The sequence below is a fragment of the Xyrauchen texanus genome, chromosome 10 (genome assembly GCF_025860055.1).
Source record: "Xyrauchen texanus isolate HMW12.3.18 chromosome 10, RBS_HiC_50CHRs, whole genome shotgun sequence".
Taxonomy (NCBI): Eukaryota; Metazoa; Chordata; class Actinopteri; order Cypriniformes; family Catostomidae; genus Xyrauchen; species Xyrauchen texanus.
In genome coordinates this window covers 47,699,858-47,722,093 of record NC_068285.1, presented here as the reverse complement: position 1 = coordinate 47,722,093, position 22,236 = coordinate 47,699,858, and the positions used below count along the sequence as shown (strand labels likewise).

The following is a 22,236-nucleotide window of genomic DNA, read 5'->3' as shown; positions in this document are numbered from 1 at the left end:
AAAACATAAGGTGTAAGGGGAAATATTGGTAATGGATGCACTGCTTTTGGAAATCTTCCCATGGGATTATGTAGCAAGAGCATCCTTTCAGTTGGATAGTGATATTTTTGTTTCCCAAAGTTCAGTATTTGACTACAGAAATCAGATTCTGATATATAGACAGCAAGTGAATCACAGCTTAATCTTTATGTGCACTTGACTGACGTGGAATGGCTTTGTAAAACAGACAGCACAATAGACACTGCCAGACAAATCCAGTCATCAAATCAATCAAATCCCTTTTTCACTCAACCATATACACAAGTGAAACAGTGAGTGAAAGTCTTTGGTGCGGTTCCAAGCAACATAGCAGTATGACAATTACAGTAAATATCTGATTTACACATAACACAGTTTACACTTCTTGTTACATTACACAACATACAATATACACATAATAATATACAGTATACACAAAATAAGACTGTATACAATAAAAATACACTGTACCCCTCCCCTCATGTAATCAGTGGAAATAAATATGAAGTGTTGACTGTCTATTGAGAGTCAGTTACCAGTGGGTTAAGTGAAGTATAAAATGTGGGTCCAGTCTGAGGCTAATAAAGTGCGGTGCTGATATCCACTACTGTGCAAAAGTTTTAGGCGCTTGTGAAAAATGTTGCATACTAGTGTGGATGTCTTCAAAAATAATAACATGATTTTCATTTATCACTTAATGTCATACAAAGTCCAGTATTTGTGGTGACAACCTTTGCCTATAAAACAGCACCAATTCTACTAGGTACACCTGAACTTGGGCTGGGTATTGTTCAAATATGTTCAATACGATACCTTGACATCGATACCGGTTCCTAAACGATACTTTTACGATACTTTGGGCAAAAAAAAAAAAAAACTCTGCAGGAAAACAACAAAGACCGTATTACCGCTGGTTGGACGCAAGGTGGTACTATGGGATCATTTTTAGTAAACATGGTTAGGGTTAAGCTTACACAATAAAGCAAGACACCTTGATTTCAAACTTTGAACATTATTTTGTATTTATTTTAACTAAAAGTTCAAATGAAACGGGAAAAAAATAAGTGCATTTAAAATGTGTTGTTCAACTTTTTGAAAGATGGCTTTACAACAGTTGTGAACATCTCTCTGGCAAATAAGCTTCATTCGTGCATTCTTGAACCGTCGGGTATTTCGTTATACAGGAAAATATATAATGTGTGTGAATAAATTCGTTTTGTTCCCTCCTTCACGATATATATATATCCAATTACATCAGAAACCTCGGGGTTGAGGAATTAGTGAAGGCTCACCAGTGCCTTTTCTTCCTGAGATGGCTGAAGAAGTTTGGAATGAACACACATCCTCACACGGTTCTACACCAGCACTGTAGAGAGCATCCTGACTGGCTGCATCACTGCCTGGTACGGCAATAGCACCGCCCACAACCGCAAACCCCTGCAAAGGGTGGTGCGAACTGCCAGACACATCATCTGAGCTTCCCTCCCTCTAGGACATATATACCAGGCGGTGTGGGGAAAAAAGCTCAGAAGATCATCAGAGTCTCCAGCCACCTGAGTCATTGGCTGTTCTCACTGCTACCATCAGGCAGGCGGTATCGCAGCATCAGGACCCGCACCAGCCGACTTCATGACGGCTTCTTCCTTCAAGTAATCAGACTTTTGAACTCTTGATCAATCACGATACATATATCAGCACTGCACTTTATTAGCCTCAGACTGGACATTTTATACCTCTCTTAATAACACACTGGCAACTGACTATCAACCAACATGTATGCACTATACAATCAAAATAGTGTATTTTTATTGTATACAGTCTTCTTATTTTGTGTATTCTGTATATTATTTTTATTGTATGCAGTCTTCTTATTTTGTGTATATTGTATATTATTAGTTGTATATTGTGTTTTGTAACAAATGTGTAAACTCTGTTGTGTAAATCAGATGTTTACTGTAATTGTCATGACTGCTATGTTGCTTGGAACCGCACCCAAGAATTTCACCCACTGTTGCACTTGTGTATATGGTTGAGAGACAATAAAGGGATTTGTTTTTGATTTGATAACCCCATTCTTAGTCTTATGAAAAACAATTGAAAAATATAGGGATTTCCCGATTCCTATACCAGTATCGCAATACTGGTATAGTGCTTATGTTCTTGTACTCGTACAGATACAAAAAAACACTAATACCGTCAGATGTACAATTGTGATTGTGTAAACATTCAGAGCACTAGGTGTGCACGATGTATTGAATTTATCAAATATCACAAATGTACATATCATGATATGCATATCGCAAGGGCTTGCGATTTAATAAATGATTATAATACTTTTAATATATATGGACTTAGCGAAGAAAACTGGGCATGCGATTGTCACTTTGTGTGTTTGCATACAGTATGAATACGCACACACCAGTGTGTATTCAATTTCTTTTCCCCCTTTATGTTAAGATGAGCTTGCTGCATGCATTAACACAAAGCACAAGGCATGATGTCCGATCCGCTTGAAGTTTTTTTTTTTTTATAGAGAAAAGGGGGAAAAGTCTGTTTTAATAATACTGGATTATGGAATTCTGGACATTTACATCTATTGCTTCTGTTGATGATCTACTACTCATTTTGTTATATGGGAATGTTCTCTTTGTAGTGTTTACAATGTAAGTGATTGTAAGAATACACATTTTGTTTACCTTATCTGTTTGTGAGAGCGTTTGGGAGTGCAGATGTTTTAATATAAGAGTCCCTGGTGTATTTTGGTCTTGTTAAGGTTTAAAGTAAGGTGTTATGCGCCAAACCAAATGTTTTTAGTTTTTTTCTGGTTATAATTGGGGTTTTGGTCTGGTTACACAATAAACTGCATCTGGGATTTTGTTCAGTTTGGACTTTTGTAGCCTCTGTGTTTTGCCTGGCCCATCACAGTAAAGAAAGAATAAGACACATTTTTTTTATTCATTTTATATACTGTATGAATGTATATTTATTTTAAAAATGAATCCAGAGATAAAAAAAAAAATTTCTTCTGCTTTCTATATTACTTTTGAATAACCATCTAAATGTGGGTATTCTGATGTTCCACACACTCCTATTACATCATTATATAGTAGGATTATCACTTTGAATATTGAATATCGCATTATCCAACATCTTATCGTATAACGCTCTTTTCCTCAATATCATGCAGCCCTGCAGATCACAAATTAAAATCATGTTATGTCCTAGTGAGATTATTAAACTGCAAAGGCTGCGAAATAATGAAATAATATACAAGACTGCATGTGCTGCGTGCTTCAAAGTAAATGTGTGAAGCCGGCTGCGCATACATTGAAAACCCCATCATGATCATCACGCGTGCTCTCTGTGTAGTAATTGACATTCACTTTACACACTACATATTTATTTAATAAAATTAGGGATGTCCCGGTACCTTTTTTTTTTTTGTACGAGTACCGATGGGATAGTCGCCGATAGGGTTGTTACGATGACGGAAGTGGTGAAAAGGGACTAACATGTTACCTAATACATTAGCTGCATTTATATGGAAACATTGTTTTAATTCCGATTAATGATTCCAAACTTACTTTATACTTTAATTCATGTGAGCGGTTATATGTATCAAGCATCAGATTGGAACTGCTATTGTGACGGTGTACAGCCGTGGCCAAAAGTATTGGCAGTGACATACATTTGTTTCGCGAATGTTTCTGCTTCAGTTGTTGTGGTGTTGATTCACATTGTTTCTAGATTATTGTGCAGGGTGATCAGATGCATTTTAAATAATTGCAAAAAGATTCAATAAAAAGCAAAAAGCCAAAAAAATGAACTTGATCACAAAAACCCAAATTTCACTGTTTTTTGGTCCTGGCACAAAATGGCCAGCCAACATCATTTCACTAATCATATCAACAGCACCTGGGAAAGTTTGAACAAGTACTAGTCAGGTGAAATCACTCCATTATTCTGATTGGATTATAAAAGCAGACGGTTTGCTATAAAAGGAGGGAAGAAGTGCTTCCAATCATCGTGTTCTTGTTAGAAATGGTTACCTCTAAAGAAAGATGTGCAGCCATCATCGCTTTGCATCAAAATGCCCTCACATGCAAGGAAATTGCTGCAAAAAATATTGCACCTGAAAGAACCATTTACCGGATCATCAAGAACTTCAAAGAGAGGTTCAAGTGCAGTGAAGGCTTCAGGACGTCCCAGAGTGTCCAGCAGGCTCCAGGACAGTCTATTAAAATGACTCCTGAGGAGTCGGCTATGCAATAGTGTAACCACCAGTGCAGAGCTTGCTCAAAATTGGCAGCAGGTTGGTGCATCTGCACACACAGTGAGGCGAAGAATTTGGACAATGGCCTGGTGTCAAGAAGGGCAGCAAAGAAGTCACATCTCTCCAAGAAAAACATCAAGTACAGACTGAAATTATGCAGGAAGTACAAGGATTGGACAGCAGAAGACTGGTGCAAAGATATTTTCTCTGATGAAGCCCCCTTCTGACTGTTCGGGACATCTGGAAAATCGATAGTACGGAGAAGAAAAGGTGAACGCTACCATGAGTCCTGTGTCGTGCCAACATCCTGAGACCATCCATGTGTGGGGTTGCTTTTCATCACAGGGAGTGGGCTCTCACATTTCTGCCCAAAAGCACTGCCTTGTATAAAGAATCAAAACATCCTGCAAGAGCAACTTCTCCCAATGATCCAGGAGCAATTTGGTGATGATCCGTGCATTTTCCAGCATGGTGGAGCACCATGTCACAAGGCAAGAGTGATAATGAAGTGGCTCGGAGATCATTACATTTGAAATTTTGGTCAATCCTCAAAAGGCGAGCAGACAAACAGAAGCCAACAAATTGTGATCAAATCAGAGCACTAATAAGGCAATAATGGATCGCCATCAGTCAGGATTCGGCCCAGAAGTTGATAAACAGCATGCCAGAGTGAATTGCAGAGGTTATGAAGAACAAGTGTCAACACTGTAAATATTGACACTTTGCATATTTTAGTGTTTTTTGCCAATAAAAGCCTTTAAAACTTATGAAACGCGTATCATTGTTTTGGCCACGGCCGTACACTGTGTGTACACAGAATTTATTCACGCCACCAGATTACAATGTAAAAATAGTCATATTTACACAGTAGGTTGATATAGAAGAATGCTGGATATTTTTTTTAAACGAACGCTACAAAAAGACAACATATGCATGACAACTTCAATAAAACACAATAGTAATAATTTATAATTTGCATAGGTTGCTTTTTGTGTTTTCATTCTGAGCTAAAAACAGATCTTTCATATAGGCGGGATCATCACAGAGGTTTAGTAATATATTGACCAAGTTAGACCAGAAAACAACAAACATTTGTAACTCCTGAATGAGAGATGTTTACGGTGATTTTGTGCTGGGTGTGTGTGCTCGCCGATCACACGTCAGACTGGCCGGGGTACTGTGATGAATCATGAAGCAAATATATTTAAATGCCCTTGAAAGTCAAATCTAGCAATATTTCTGCTGACTTTGGATATTTAAACACATTTCTTGGCAATTGGCATGGATAAAAAGCAACTTTTGGATGATTTTATTGATGTAGTTTAACGGGTGTTTCTCCATTCACGGCTGTTGCTGCTTTATGCTGATGGTCACAAATATGCCCACTGTAATGAAAGGTTGTCGTTGTGTGTGAAACGTCATCAGGCCATTACTGTGTCAGTACTGAACATGCGCAGATCATCCCAGTTTCACAAAGCAATCCAATCAAGTGTTTACATGGAAAAAATGTTACACCACGCCTTACAATCCGAATGAAATTTAAATCAGATGTGGCCATTCTAATCCAATTGATGTGGTTACATGAGATGTTTTTATTGGGATTGAGATCACACATAAATGGATAACCATGGTCAAAGGAAATGCAGCATAAAAACAGCCAAATGGCAATGGCTTTAAACCTTTATTCCATTAATTCTGTGATTATTTGGTTGTTGGCAACATAAAAATAAATATATTGTAACATTGAAAATACCGTTTTGAGCAGCTCTTTCATTATAGACTGTGCATTTCTACCTTATTTAGCAGCATAAATCTTGCAAACTTTTTTATATGATAATTTTTTTTTAAATATTGAGTAAGTTTATAATATTATTCTTTGTGTTATATTGCCCTGGAATTAGTTTTAAAAAATGAATTACCACAGGTGCGAGGGGGCTCCAATTTCAGCTGCTGAGAGAGTGACTGTAAATTTGGTATCTTCTCCCATCTGACTTTCATAATCCACCGCTCAAAGTCATTCAGATGTCATAGTGGGCTTTTTCCTTTGCTCTTGGAGCAAATGGTTAAGTGAAAATCATATTTGCTGTGGCGTCTCAAGGTCAATTACAACTGCCACAGCCCCTCTCTCCTAGTAAACAGCAGCGCAAGTCTAGATTACAGACACACACACCCACACCGGTTTGATCGCATGGCTTAAATTATATCAGGGACATTCCTAAAAAAATACCACTGCTGTTGAGCAGTGTTTTTGTGTAAATAGTTAGGTAAGTTTGCAACTTCTGAAAATCTGAACTCTTGTGCATACAGTTTTGGACTGAAATCTAGGCAAAGTTTTATACATAAAGCCCCAGATATTGAAATGCTAATAATCCACTGATCATTTACTTTAGATATACTTAAATATTCAAAATAATGCAGAGACTTTATGATGTTTGTAAATGGATGATTTGTTGATATTGTAGGCTGGACGCAGTGAACTGTAAGCGTGTGAATGTGGGTGGTGGTCAGGCGGCAGCTTATCTGCAGAGATTGGTACAGCTGAAATACCCCGCACATCAGGCCGCCATAACACAGAGTCGCATGGAGGAGCTACTGCACCAGCACAGCTACATCGCACTCGACTACCAGCACGGTAAAACACACACATCTCAAAGACATTCATACATAATTATTTGAATAAATATTTGAGATAACAATTAAAGCTGCCACAATTAACTAATTGTGAAAAGTGTCAATTACTGCATTTCATTTCGATCTACTCAAAATATGTAAAAATTTAACATTTACCACATATATTTTGTGACGGTGGGAAATTGAAACCAATCACAGACATGTCCTGTACTTGCTTTATGTGTACAATTTATTCAAAAATGTAATGTAAATAAATGGTCACTAAAACTGACATTGTGCCTAAAGGACAGCTGTGATTGTTCCCCTTTGTTACTAGAGACTGTCCCAGCATGACAAGAAATTATCTGTGGTAGTGTCACATTTTCTCCATGATTATTTTTCTATGCATCTTGTATATCCACTTATCATTGATCGAGTCACATTGTATTTGGTATTCATTTTATTTATTTTTTGTGAGCATCTGATGTTTTTACTTACACATATATATGTATATATATAATTTCATGAATAAGCGAAAATGCTGTTTACAACATATAAACGCAGTGCTTTCTTCTCGGGTCTTTTACTCAAACTTCATACGTTATGAAAATGTAACACTTAATTTGTCAGCAGATTTTTTATTTTTTTTTAAAACAAACATGAGGGGAGTAAATTATGACAATTTAAATTTTTGGGTGAACTCTGTCACACAAAAAACTTCTCAATGACACTTAATAAGGGAACAAAAAACAGTTAAATAGAAATCAAAACAAACAAAAAAATTTTGGAGGTCATTACAGAAAACAGGAACAGAAGAACGAAATGGGGGTTCAGCGCTTAATAATTTGTAAATTACATTCCAGTCATTTTTTTTCATGAAACCAATCACCAAGGCCCCGTCCCAAATGGCACCTAAACCCCTTGCGTTCCTTCTCCGAATGCTTTGGTGATTTAAGCAAGTGCAGACCGATGGGGCACTAGTCAGCAATTCCATGAGGGTGCATTTGGAGACAGATTTCAAGCAGGTGCTTTTTTATACATTATTATTTGAAAAGTCTTTACATTGATTGATAGGGTCAAAGAACACACTTTATCTCTTGGATATTTGCTTTTTTTATTGAGTAATTCCAAGCACCACATTGACAATAATGCATTAGGAAATTTAACAAAGAACATCTGAAAGACAAAGCACACATATAACAATAAAACCTCATATTTTTTTATGTTTAGAGAACAATGATTCAGACACCTGAAAATCAAATGTACTGTTTATAAGGGTGCTTTCACACTTGGTTCAATTGGTTGGACTGAATCTGAGTTTGTTTCCTCCCCCTCCAACTGCCCATGCTGGTCTGTGTTTACATCACATTATTTGGGTCCGAACCTCTGTCCGATTACGTCATCAATGTGAGTACAAGCGGTTGCTATTTACAGTGTAACTAGGCAACAACTTGAGAAGACGTCACCGTGTTAAATTAAGTTTTAAAGTTGGTCTCTTTGGATTTACCACCAAAATTCGCCATGCACAGAGCATCCACTTGTGTTTGTTTCCTGCAGATGCATTGAATGTGCAGTGATGTGATGAATATTAGCGTTTGTCTACTGCAAGCCTGCGGATGCATTGCAAGTGATGTGAAGAACGTGAGCTGCTCTCTGAAGGTGGTGTATTTGGACACAAACAGGAATTAGAAATCCATTATACCGTAATAATTGCGTTCACGAGCATGCAAAGATTAAAATTAGATGTCATCACAAGCGGTTTCCCTTCTGCCATTGCGTTCATATCAACAGCTAACTGTACTGGAGTTCGCATGAACTGTACCCCAGACCACAGTTCTGCAGGTATATATATCAACCAAACCTTTATAAGATGCAATACCAAACATTCCTATTTAAATATAATGAATATTCCAAGTTAAAGAATATGTGCAGGAATATACTCTCTCATTTCTTAATATATTAGAAACGTATAACAATTCTAAAGTCCTCTTTGAAACAGCGAAAATAAAGGTTTAGGGTGTGTTGCACCAATAAGAATTAACCTTAAACTGAGATTAAAAATAATCATGGTTAAATTTAAACTATTTTAATCCTGATATAAATTTCACAGTAAATCTAGATGAACTTTAATCCTGATGCTCCTTTACTTTAAACTCAGATAAAAATTTCAGTTAAGGATTAACTTTAAACTTGCAGCTGATGAGGTTTAAATAAAGAAAATGGCAGCACTTTTTTGGTTGGTTGGGGACAATGAAAGTACCTCGAAAAGAAAAATACGGGACAGACTGAACCCTGTTGAGTTTTATGACTGAGGAATTAAAAAATAAAGTATAGATTCAACAAAGAATCAAAAAATTGGACCCCTAATTAATCATAGCCTTGACCGAAATGCAGCTATACCACCATTGCTCCAGCTTCTGATAGCCTTGTGCTTTTATGCCACTGATTGTGGATGGGACTTAATAAATCAACTGAGCAGAATGGTTGGAAGGGTATCATGGACAATTGCAACTCTGAAAGTTCAGTATATAAGATTTGCACTGACAGGCAGAACACTGGTTGGATTTTATATGAGAGCTGGTTTTCCTGGAGTTATAGGAGTGATTGACTGCATCCACATTCGGATTCAGAACCCTGGTGGAGAAAATGGAGAGTTGTTTCGCAACAAGAAGGGCTACTGTTCCATCAGTGTTCAAGTCGTGCATGATGGGAAGGCCCAAATCACCAACACTGTGGCTCGATGGCCAGGACCAACACATGACAGCAGGATCTTTGACAATAGTAACCTGTGTGCGTTGCTTGAAAGCCATGCATTCCAGGGTCACCTGGCGATAATCGTGCCTACCTGATGACCCCACACTTGAACCTTATAACACCAGCTGAGAAGTGCTACAACTCCTACCACATTGTAGCAAGAGGTCTTGTGGAGAGAATGTTTGGAAAAAAGGTTTCCTTGCATGCAGAATGGGCTTCGAAAAAAGCTTGACAACACTGACGGTCATTGTTGCCGGGGCAGTATTATACAACTTTGGGAAATGACTTTGAGATGAGCTACTACAGGAGTTTGAAGAGGATCACCCAAATGAGGGTCGAGAGGATGCACAGCAGGAGAGCAGTGCTGTCCGGAGAACTCTAATTGAGAACCATTTCACTGCATATTTTGTGTTATGTGGCATTTAAAAATGTCAAATATGTAAACACGAGAGAATGAAACTATGTACATATCAATGCACTGCAATATACTTTCAATACAATAAATTATTAATATTGATTTGAAAACATTTTTAATTCAAATTAATTGCTTGAATATCCTTTGCACAAATAAGATGACTAATTTAAAATTGTTGCCTTGATCTTTATTACAATTCATGTAATATTAATTTGACAATACAGTGAGATACAATATCATTTACAAACAATACTGTTCAACAAATAAACAACTAAATACAACAAAATATTGTTTGAACACTGTTACTTGTAATTTTAAATTGGACTATTTTCATCCAATTCTATAGATTGAATTCAAAACTATTTGAAAAGGTTCTAGTTCTCTGCAAAGTTTGTCTTTTTGAAGTTGCTGTATTTCCCATTGTAGAAGCACCTCTCTCTTTATCTTTGAAGTGTCGATCGAAATTATATTTTTCTCTTTCTCCAATTGTAGTAATTCAAAATGACAAGTCGGCACTTCGAGGGCCCTGGATGCTGAGCATCTCTGACACGTTTAGTAGAGGTGGTGTGAGCACATGTTTTGGCTTACTGGCATGTACGTTTGTGGCATGCGCGCAAGACACAGATGCTACATCTCCATTATTCGTATCTAAAAGACAAACAAACGTGTTTTATGAAATTATCTTGGCTTTATCAGGGTGTCCGCGGGGTTTTAAAAAGTATTAAAAAGTGATAAATCAAAAGTGTCAAATTTAAGGCCATTAAAAGTGTTAAATGTGGTCTCAGAGGTATTATTTTTTCCAAATTAGGTATTATTTTTTTCAGACTATCAGGTGTCCTAATTCTGATTGAAATTATATCTACGTTCGCGTTATTTCGTTTAAATATGGGCTTTAGCATATCTCCGCACATAATCAAAGATCTTTCGTCTCCGTCTCAACTTATGTTTGACGCTGACGTCATATTCAGTGGTCGTTCGGCATCATCTCAGAACACTGCGCGCTCAACAGAAGTGGCTGGCTTACGTTTTATTTAAGACTTGCTTCAAGGCATATCTTCAACGACTGGACAACCATCGTCGTCTTCATGGGCAAATGCAAGTTTTCTGGTAGCTGGGTGAACGACCCAGCGTTTAAGGTCTGGCTCAGGCCTGTAGTAGGGAATAACAGGCAGGCTTATTGTTCGGTGTGTAAAAAAACCATCAATGTCAACTGGATGGGAGCTACGCACTTCGGTCGCATATGCGATCCACTAAACATAAAAATGGAATGCGTTCTCGGAGAGAGCAGTTAATTCTACCAATCTCAGCTGTCTGTGCGGCTGCACCTCCACCACCACCACCGCCGCAAATTAGTGCCACTGTTGGCCTACTGGCCAACGCTACGGCTCTAGCAACGTCTGACCTCCGGGTGGCCATGGGCGCCACACCAACACTGCGCGCAGAGGCTCTGTGGTGTCTGAACACTGCAGTTAAACACCACTCATTGAACTCCAATGAAGGATTTTCGGAGCTGTTTAAAGAAATGTTTCCAGACTCTGACATCGCGAAGTCATTCACGTGTGGTAAAGACAAAACCGGGTACATCATCAGATTTGGATTAGCATCGTTCTTCAAAAAACAGCTTGTTGATGGCATCAACAACGCTGGGCCATTCGTGTTGATGTTTGATGAGAGCCTCAATCAGGAGTCAAAGAAAAAACAGCTTGACATCCATGTTCGATACTGGGAGGACGACCGTGTCCAATCCAGATACTTTGGATCTCAGTTTCTGGGACATGGAAGGGCCAAAGATTTGTTGCATCACATAAAGGTAAGTTATTTTTTATATAGCCCTACTTGCGCTCTATCCTGTGATCACTCATTTGAAGAGTTATTTATTCACAAAGATTTTGTATATTATAGGATGATGTTGGCTAATTTACTGTTGGTTACACAAAATAATAAAATTGGCCAAAGTCCTGCAGTTACTTGAATGAAACATGTAGGCCCACCTGCATTTATTGACCTGTGGGGTATAGCTCAAGGTACAAGAAAATTGTGTTTTTAGTATTTTGTTAAATTCAACAACTTATCACAGTTATGTAAGGGATAATGTATAGCGAGGCGGTTGTTATAACGAATGCTACCACCCCGACAGGATGACTAGGAGCCCGAAGCGTAGGGATCTTAATCAGCCTGAAGGGGTGGTATTCGCTATAACGACCGCCTCGCTATACATTATCCCGCTTATTACATGGCTACCTACCAAATAAATCAATAATTTGACTCAAAATATTGATTTAAAAAGCTGTTTATTGATTTAAAAACGATTGTTTTGCTTCCGCTAAAGAAAATGGTCCGTTCCGTCTCTGAACTGTGTCCATGGCAACGCTCTGTTTTTCATGGCAACGCTCTGTTACACTAAGCAGCGTCTGTTATCAAGAAATAACAGACCGCATTCTACATTGGAATTCTACCAAGCCATGTAATAAAGAAATGTAATATTTGGCTCAGGTTTTGTTGTTGGAAAAAAAAACACTAAATTTAATTGCTGAATTACCAATTATTAATTGAAATCAAATGTGTATGCAGTAATGCTTCTCCTTAACCAACCTTTGTGAATGTTGAGATCTATTTGAGATCCTGTTGAGATTCTGCCAGAGCGTTTTACTTCTTTCACATGGACAAGCCACCGTGGAGAGGGGCTTCTCCATTAACAAGGAGGTGGAAACCTGTAACCTTCTAGGTGAATCCTTGGAGGCACTGAGGTTAATCTGTGACAATGTCAGTAGCTGTGGTGGTGTCCTCAAGGTGCCTTTAACCAAGGAACTGCTGGCTTCTGTGGCCTCAGCAAGGTCCCAGTACAGGCTCTACCTGGAGCAAGAGCGTAAAAAGAGGGAGAGTGATACTCAAACACAGAAAAGGAAGGCCGCAGAGGATGAACTACAGGAGCTCAAGCAGCAACGCAGAGTCCTGGACGAAGTCTGTGCCATCCTTGAAAATGATGCCAACAAATTGGCCGAGGAGGCAGAGGGAAAGCTGGGTCAAAAATGGCCCAGCTAATCACCAAATCAAACACACTTAGAAGGAGACACAAGGAGAAAAAAGAGGAACTGGTCAAAATGGACAAAACTATTGAGGAAAAGGCCATGGAATTAAGGCACTTTCCATAGGATTTTATGCCCACAAGTTCATATTAGGGCTATAGCACAAGTGCAAACAATAGTTCACCAGTTCATGTAGTGGATGCCAGTTTGTGAATCAGCAACAGTTCATAGAAGATGCCAGTTTGTAATGCATCAACTTGCAGTGAATGCCAGCCAGTGTGCTGGAACTATCCATTTTCTCCATTGCACATTTTATGTAGTTTGTTTTATTTTTATTTACTAAGTGAAATAAATATGTGCAATATGTTGTCAACATCAGTCTCTAAATCTATTCTTTTTTGTATGTTATATATGTCAAAATCTGTGTAAATAATAGAAAGGTCGCTGATTAACACTTGCAATTCAGTGTCGTGATGGTTTTAAAAAAAATTCTGAAGGTAGTAAAAAAGGTATTAAAAAGTAGTAAATTTAACTTAAGGATTGCTGTATATACCCTGTTTATCGAGTCAAAAATGACTAAATTGTTGCTGTTTCCTAATTGAAATGTAGGAACATACTATTGTAGGTTGGTGTTAGTGGGTCTGGCTGGTCCGCAATGGCATCATCGTCAAATGGGTTAGATAAGGGAGATGTTTGTTGCGGGATGGTCTGGATGATTTTTTGAGACATCAGATCCATTTCACTTGCTGGTGGACCTCCTCCCATGAGAAAAGTGCCTCTCCTCTCCAGGGCAGCATCTTTTTTTTTTTTCTCTCTTTCGCTTTACGTTTTTCCAACAGGATTTCAAGTTCATCACATCTTGCTTGTCCTTGATACCCGCATTAAAGCGGTGCTTTACTTCTTTTTTTTCTTACGGTAACATTATCTGTCATTTTGTCTTTGATTATAGTCCCATACTGTTCCATTAATTGAGAAATCAAATTCTTCTCATGGCTGGTTATATATTTTAATTGTTTTACCTGCACAAGTTTCTTTTTCACAGAGACAATTGTATGTTGTCACTCAAAGGAAATAAAAGTGTTGTTATTATTTTTTTACACTGTTTTTTACACTGGGAGAGTTTGTTTGTGGCCTGCTTATCACTGCTTATTCTCATACGTTCAACGTTATAGTCATCGTTCATAGTTATATCCTTTGTCATTTTACCACATCGTTCATAGTTATATCCTTTGTCATTTTACCGCGTTTCAGATTCTTCCGCTTTTTCTCCCGTTTCATCTGCGTGTATTTTACCGGTTGCTGCTGACACCTAGCTAGAGTCTGTGTTTGTAGCCTTTAATCCTTAAACATCTGCCATTTTTAAGCACGCATCGGGTCTTCCCGTATTATTCTCTTATCGGGATTCAACTGCGCGCATATTCCACCTGTATCCGCGTTCTATTTTTATCAGCGGTTAAACTGCGTGCATTTTTTCAGCGCGCACCGTTTTTCTCCTCTGCGGTACACAGATTATTGCATCGATCTCAAAGCACCGCTTATCAGAACAACCACCACCAACAACAAACCATTTTGTGAGGGATTCAAATCAATCTCAAAACCCTCACCGCTCAGGAACAACGAACAATTTGCGGTAAGTCATGGCATCGGCTCATGTTATTTGTTCATGCATTGCATGTCACATGTTTAAAATAGCCCCCTCCGTCAGCAGTGAGGGATTCACTTGTGATAAACGTAAGGAATTAGTCAGGCTGACGGAGAAGGTTAATGAGTTAGAGACTCGCATCCGTTAGAGTTCAGTGAGAAAGAGAAGCCGTTAGATACTGTTTCGGATGCGGGCAGTACAGAGAGCAACACACACACTTTGGTTCCGGTTATAGAGCCCCTGCAGCAGGGCATTTGGGTGACGTCTCGGCGGCATACTCGTTCAGCAAAGAGACACCACTCTCCCTCTCCTGTTAGGGTTTCCAATAAATTCTCCCCACTCAGTGATACACCCACTGAGAATCATATTGAAAGAGCCCTTGTTATCGGTGATTCTATTGTAAGGAACGTGGAAATAGAGATTCCAGCCACTATTGTTAATTGCATTTCAGGGGCCAGAGCGTCTGACATCAAATCAAATTTACAAGTGCTGGCTAATGCTAAATGTAGATTTTCTAAAATTGTTATCCATGTCGGCACTAACGATGTCCGGCTTCGCCAGTCGGAGATCACTAAAGATAATGTTAAAGAGGTGTGCAAATTTGCAAAATCGATGTCAGACACTGTAATATGCTCTGGTCCCCTCCCTGCTCATCGTGGTGATGAGGTTTATTGTAGATTAGTGTCACTGAATGGCTGGATGTCTGAGTGGTGTCTGCAGAATAAAATAGGATTTATAGACCATTGGAAAAGTTTTTGGGGTAGACCTGACCTGCTATAGAGAGACAGACTCCATCCCTCCAGGGAAGGTGCCGCTCTCCTCTCTAGTAATTTGGCTCATAGACTTAATAATGATATTAATTGACTAAATGGGGCCCAGGTCAGGAAGCAGACAAACTGGTTAATCCGAACGTCTGCTAGCTGCCTTGAGACGTCACACAGGTCACATAAACTACAACACATAGAGACTGTATCACCTAGATATCTCATAGAGACTGTGTCTGTTCCCCGAACTACCAAACACAAAACCCTCACTAAATCATTTAGAAAAAATTTGATTAAGGTCAAACTTGAACAAAACAAACAAATTAAAAATGTACATCATATAAAAATAGGGCTACTAAACATTAGATCTCTTTCTACCAAAGCACTAATTGTCAATGAAATGATTACAGATCATAGATCGGATGCGCTCTGTTTGACTGAAACCTGGCTTAAACCGGATGAATATATTAGTTTAAATGAATCTACTCCCCCAGGTTATTGTTATAAACATGAGCCTCGTCTGAAGGGTCGAGGAGGTGGTGTTACTACAATTTAGAGTGAAGTTTTTGGTGTTACTCAGAGGACAGGATATAAATGTAAGTCTTTTGAACTAATAATTCTTAAGGAGACACCGTCAAATACAAATATAAATAAAAATTCTCTGTCGTCCTTTACCCTTGCTACAGTGTATAGATCACCTGGGCCTTATTCAGATTTCCTTAGTGAATTTGCAAATTTTTTATCAGATCTTGTAGTTACTGTAGATAGAGCCTTAATTGTTGGTGACTTCAACATTCACATTGATAATGAAAATGATACATTGGGATTAGCATTTATCGATATTCTCAACTCTTGGAGTCAGACAAAATGTAACAGGACCAACTCATCGCCATAATCATATGCTAGATTTAATTCTTTCATATGGAGTTGATGTTGATAATATAGAAATTCTGCAGCAGAGCAATGACATCTCGGATCATTACCTCGTCTCTTGCATGCTGCAATCAGCTAATGTTACTCAATCTACGCCACGCTATCGTTCAGGTAGAACTATTCTTTCGACCACTAAAGATAGCTTCACTAATACTCTTCCAGATCTATCTCATATACTCAATAAACCCCAAAGCCCAGAAGAACTTGATGAAATAACAAAAAATTTAAATGCAGTCTTCTCTAGCACCCTTGATGTTGTCGCCCCAATTCGATTAAAGAAAATTAAAGAAATAAGCCCTGCACCATGGTACAATGATCACACTCATGCTCTCAAGAGAGCAGCTCGAAAAATGGAGCGCATGTGGAAAAATACAAAATTAGAAGTATTTCAGGGTGCATGGAAGGATAGTGTCTGTAGCTACAAACACGCACTCAAAGCTGCCAGGTCAGCATATTTTAGTAAACTCATAGAAAATAACCACAACAATCCTAGATGTTTATTCAGTACTGTGGCTAAATTGGTTAGGAATAAAGCCTCAACCGAACCAGATATTACGTCACAGCTCAAGAGTAATGACTTTATGAATTTCTTCACAGATAAAATTGAAATAATCAGAAATAAAATTGGAATTATGCAATCATCTGTCATAGCACCTCAGAAAACAGTGTCGAATAATTTCCCTCATGTGCAACTTCAATCCTTCGCTATCATAGGTCATGAAGAGCTAACAAAACTTATCGAAACATCAAAAGCCACAACTTGTTTGTTAGATCCTATACCAACTAAGCTCTTAAAAGAGGTATCTCCTGTAATATCAGAACCTCTTCTTAATATCATTAACTCCTCGCTATGCTTAGGACATGTCCCAAGAAACTTTAAAATGGCAATTATCAAACCGCTAATTAAGAAGCCACAACTTAATCCTGGAGAACTTGCTAATTATAGACCAATTTCAAATCTCCCGTTTATGTCAAAAATACTAGAAAAGGTAGTATCCTCCCAAATATGTTCATTTCTACAGAGAAATAGTATATATGAAGAATTTCAATCAGGATTTAGGCCTCATCACAGTACAGAGACTGCACTTATCAGAGTTACAAATGACTTGCTCTTATCATCTGATCGCGGCTGCATTTCTCTTCTAGTGCTTTTAGATCTTAGTGCTGCATTCGACACGATAGATCACGACATTCTCTTGAATAGGCTAGAGAATTATGTTGGAATTTGTGGAGTTGCATTAGCATGGTTTAGGTCATATTTAGCAGACCGCTACCACTTTGTCTATGTAAATGAGGAATTGTCAAACCAAACAAAAGTAAAATATGGAGTGCCACAGGGATCAGTTTTAGGGCCTCTGCTTTTCTCCATGTATATGCTTCCCCTGGGAGATATTATCAGGAATCGTGGAATAAGTTTCCACTGCTATGCTGACGATACACAACTTTATATTTCATCAAAACCTGATGAGATTTCACAATTCTCAAAATTAGCAGAGTGTATTAATGAAATAAAAGATTGGATGGCCAGAAATTTCATTCTACTCAATTCTGACAAAACAGAGGTTCTAATTATTGGACCAAAAACCTCTAAAAATAAGCCGCTAAAATATAATTTGACCCTAGATGGATGTACTGTTACATCATCTTCAACAGCGAAGAACTTAGGTGTTATATTTGATACCAATCTGTCCTTTGAAAATCAAATTACAAATGTTTGTAGAACAGCATTCTTCCACCTAAGAAATAATGCTAAATTAAGGCATATGCTGTCGGTTGCTGATGCCGAAAAACTAATTAATGCGTTCATGACCTCAAGACTAGATTATTGTAATGCATTACTGGGAGGATGTCCAGCAAGATCAATAAATAAACTTCAATTGGTTCAAAATGCAGCAGCCAGAGTGCTGACGAGAACCAAGAAATATGATCATATTAGCCCCATTTTATCATCGTTACATTGGCTACCTGTTAAATTCCGTATTGATTTTAAAATTCTGTTAACTACGTACAAAGCTTTGAATGGTCTAGCTCCGAAGTACTTAAGTGATCTTCTACCACGCTATATTCCAACACGTTCATTGAGATCGCAAAATTCTGGCCTATTAATAGTTCCTAGAATATCAAAATCCACTAAAGGAGGAAGATCCTTTTCATATTTGGCTCCTGGGTCATTCTCTAATTTAGGGTACATTTCATGTCAGCAAAAAAGCACAAGAGCACTGTCCTTCCTCAGTGGAACATTAAGTGTCTCAAAATAGTATATTAATTCAGTGTTACATATCTGTTATCTGCAGAGCTTAAATATTAACTGTTTTTACATTTTTTTTAATTAAAAACATGTTTTTACTTCAGAGTTTGTCAACTATGTTACGGACAAACAGGGTGTTATACAAACCATGCAATTCAGTCTTGCACTTGAAATTAAATGCAATTTAGAAGGCTCTTGAGTCTATTTCTGCCACACATACATTTGTTATTTAAAATGATTTTCATAATTAACCTTTTTTTAAAGATGAACATGCAATGCATTTATAACTGTCCTTATGGACAAGGATGTTTTTCATCATAAATCTCCATTAAAGTTGTTTTTGATAATTAAAAAAGATGTTATAGTAAACTCCAACCTATGCAAATAAGTAGAATGCTTAAAAATGTCAGAAACATCAATATTGGCCATTTTAACTTTAAAAATCTAAGTGTAACCTAGGTGACAATGAAAATCACACAGTTGACACAAGTAACCTAGTTGACTGGACATATTGTTAACCATGGACAACATTTTATTCATGAGACAGAATTGAATTAGCAAAGTTGCTTTTGGTGAAAACCTCTTCAAACAAGTACCAGAGCACATCATCTCTCAGGGGGCAGAAAAAGCGGTTCACTGCACGTCCAACTTTACTCATGCACTTCACCTGCACATGAGTCTCTGTGATTTCCTGAATGGTGCCAGGGTAAATTGTCTCCTCATAGGTCACAACACACCACTGTCCAATCATCTGAGGACTCCACAGAATTTCATTGTCCTTGTTTGAGTGTACTAGAGGCAGTGCAGGGGTTGATGGCTGAACCTCAAAGCTGAAGGCATGTGTGTCTTCACACTGGCACTCAAACATTTACCTGGTGGTACAAGGGCAACTTACATCTCGATAGAGAAGCTTTCCCAAGGACCCTGTGACCACCTGATGTATTCTCATGGTTGAAGGCACTGCTGGCAGAGAACTTGGCATCTTCTTGAGGAATTCATTCACAAGATTTTGAGAGATGTAGAACACTCGTACAGTACCACTATCAAACAAAGCACTGTATAAGTCCTCTGCTGATCCGATATCATGCCCCTGGCTTACAAGCCTGTCAGCCGTCCGTTTCAGGAGACCTCCCACTCCATCGGGAGCACCTTTCCCGTGGCTCGCTTCAAAAAATTCCATGTTCCCCTTTTGAAGCCACGGTTCACCAGCTCTGTGGTCAAGAGGTAGAAATTTCCCTTCTGCCTATATTGTGTTGTAGGGCCATCACTAAAGAAATGCACCACCTCAATAGAAGGATGTGAGGCCTTGACTTCATCGAGAATGGGGGACAGATGTGCCCATATGGCAGGAGGGCCCTTCTCTTTTGATGAAGAAATTGTACCAAAGCACATGTGCTCTGCTGTCCCCCCAACATAAAGAACTCCTGTGTGGAGGGTAGCTTGTTTCTGGTTGAAGTGCATTGCTTGTATTTCAGATGAAAGCTTACATGAATAGTTTTCGGAAAAATCAACGTGAATTAAACATTCGTTGTTGGACATATTTAGCCTCAATTCACGGTAATGTGAAAATTTACTTTTGATGTTAAATACGTGCCGTTTCAAATGGGTCAATTGATCTTGAAACATCTCCAGCATGTCTCCTAACTCTATTTCCTTTTTCTTCTTCGCTGTTATTCTCATAGGGACCATTTCTTTGACACCATCATTGTTCTTCTTTTCTCTCTCTCACTCATATCTGCCACTGTCTTAACCTTTCCTTGTGACCGGAGCCTGTGCCATGCCTCTCTCTGCTTCTCCAAACATACTGCCCTTCAGGATCTGGATCACGGCGAGCCCTGTATCTCCGCTGTCTCTCAGCTGCGGAGACCTATTTAAATGTATCATTTTTAAAAGTAAAATAATATATCTACATACATAATATATATATATATATATATATATACACATGTTCAGTCCATATAAATAACATATAAATAACAAATAACAATTAATGATCATGATATGCCATAGAGCACTGATGTAACTTAGTTGAAAGATAGTTGACCGTAATTTAGTTGACCATAACTTAGTTGACAATTTCCATATTTCTTCCCCATAACAGAAATGGTGGACCTAGCCTAGCTAACCACATAGCATTTTTTTGAGCAGGTTAATGTAAGAATTCAACACAAAATTTCATTATAATAAAAACTTTTTAGTCATGACAATGTACAAAACATAGTTGATGGTTAATAATACGGCCATTGACAATATGCTTTTCTACATCAAATATTGAAAAAACTGAGAGGAGACTCACCATGGTGTGTTTGAAATGGCCTCCACAGAGGAAAATGGCATCACATGGTGCTGGTCAAATGGTCTTGGGACAAACCATTTTTGAGTTGCTGGGGGAGGTTTTGTTTGTAACATAGTTGACCAACATTTTGTGGACACGAATAAATTAATATATTTTAAGTATTTACATAAATAATTTATATTTGAAACTATTATTTTCCTTTAATATTAAGACATTTGTAAATGATTGCAAAAATAATTGATTTATTTTAATGATTTTAATGGATGTTTTTGGACCCTCAACTTTCTCACATTGAAATCGGACATGGACAAAACAGTACATTTAGGGCCATAATGGCACATTTTAAGCAAAATGAAGAATATATTGCACATATTGTCTGTGTGATTTTATTTCATTAAGCAAGTTTACACATAAAATGCAATTTGTTTGAAGAAATTTGATTGTATAAATATATTTAACATCAGTGGACATGCAGTGAACCCTAAATTATAGAATCACCCTCCTAAACTATGGAATAGTCTCCTCAACACTGTTTGAGATGCAGACACACTCTCTCAGTTTAAGTCTAGACTAAAGACTCATCTATTTAGCCAGGCATACACCTAATTTATCCTCCAACCCACAATTAGGCTGCTTTAGTTGGGTCTGCCGGAACCAGAAACCAGAAACATTGAGCATGATCTCTAACGCTGCAATAAATTAAATGGCATCTACGCTTACATCTTTTTATTTGTTTCCCTGTCTCAACCTCGGGACTCCTATCCTGAGGTCACCAGATCTGGCTGGATCCAGCTCCATTCCTGCTTCATGTTGGACTCCACTGCAACATGTCGCAGAATGATGATGACTAAATGCAGCCGGTGCCAGCCAAACATCACTTCAATCTATTATGACAGACTTCAGAGGATGAAATAATGCCAACTCCAACCTGCATCACCTCGGTCTATTTATGGACTACGATCTTGAAATGGAATGCATAGACTAACTATTGCCAACAAAAGCTTCATCAGCCAATTAACAAGGACAATTGCATCTATGTGAACTTCTGCAATTAATCAAGATGGACTTCAAAGACTTTGGTCATTAATCTTACAGTTCAAACACAATCGATGTTTAATCACTGACCCTTAACACTTAGTTTAATAATTTTAAACCATGATTTTACCTATACATAATTAATATTTACATTACATTCATAATGTTAGCCAGAGGGGAACTGGCCCCCACAGTGAGTCTGGTTTCTCCCAAGGTTATTTT

The 22,236-nt window shown here is 38.0% G+C and overlaps 1 protein-coding gene across 2 annotated transcripts in view; it reads left to right on the top strand.

Annotated features, from left to right (window-relative positions):
• The window catches only part of actr5 (actin related protein 5), a 105,922-nt gene that overhangs the window by 43,596 nt on the left and 40,090 nt on the right, over nucleotides 1–22,236 (top strand). For both annotated transcript variants that reach the window (XM_052135535.1, XM_052135536.1), the window contains exon 3: nucleotides 6,754–6,923. In XM_052135535.1, the coding sequence (XP_051991495.1) occupies nucleotides 6,754–6,923 (170 nt within the window). The remainder of the gene's footprint in view (nucleotides 1–6,753; nucleotides 6,924–22,236) is intronic.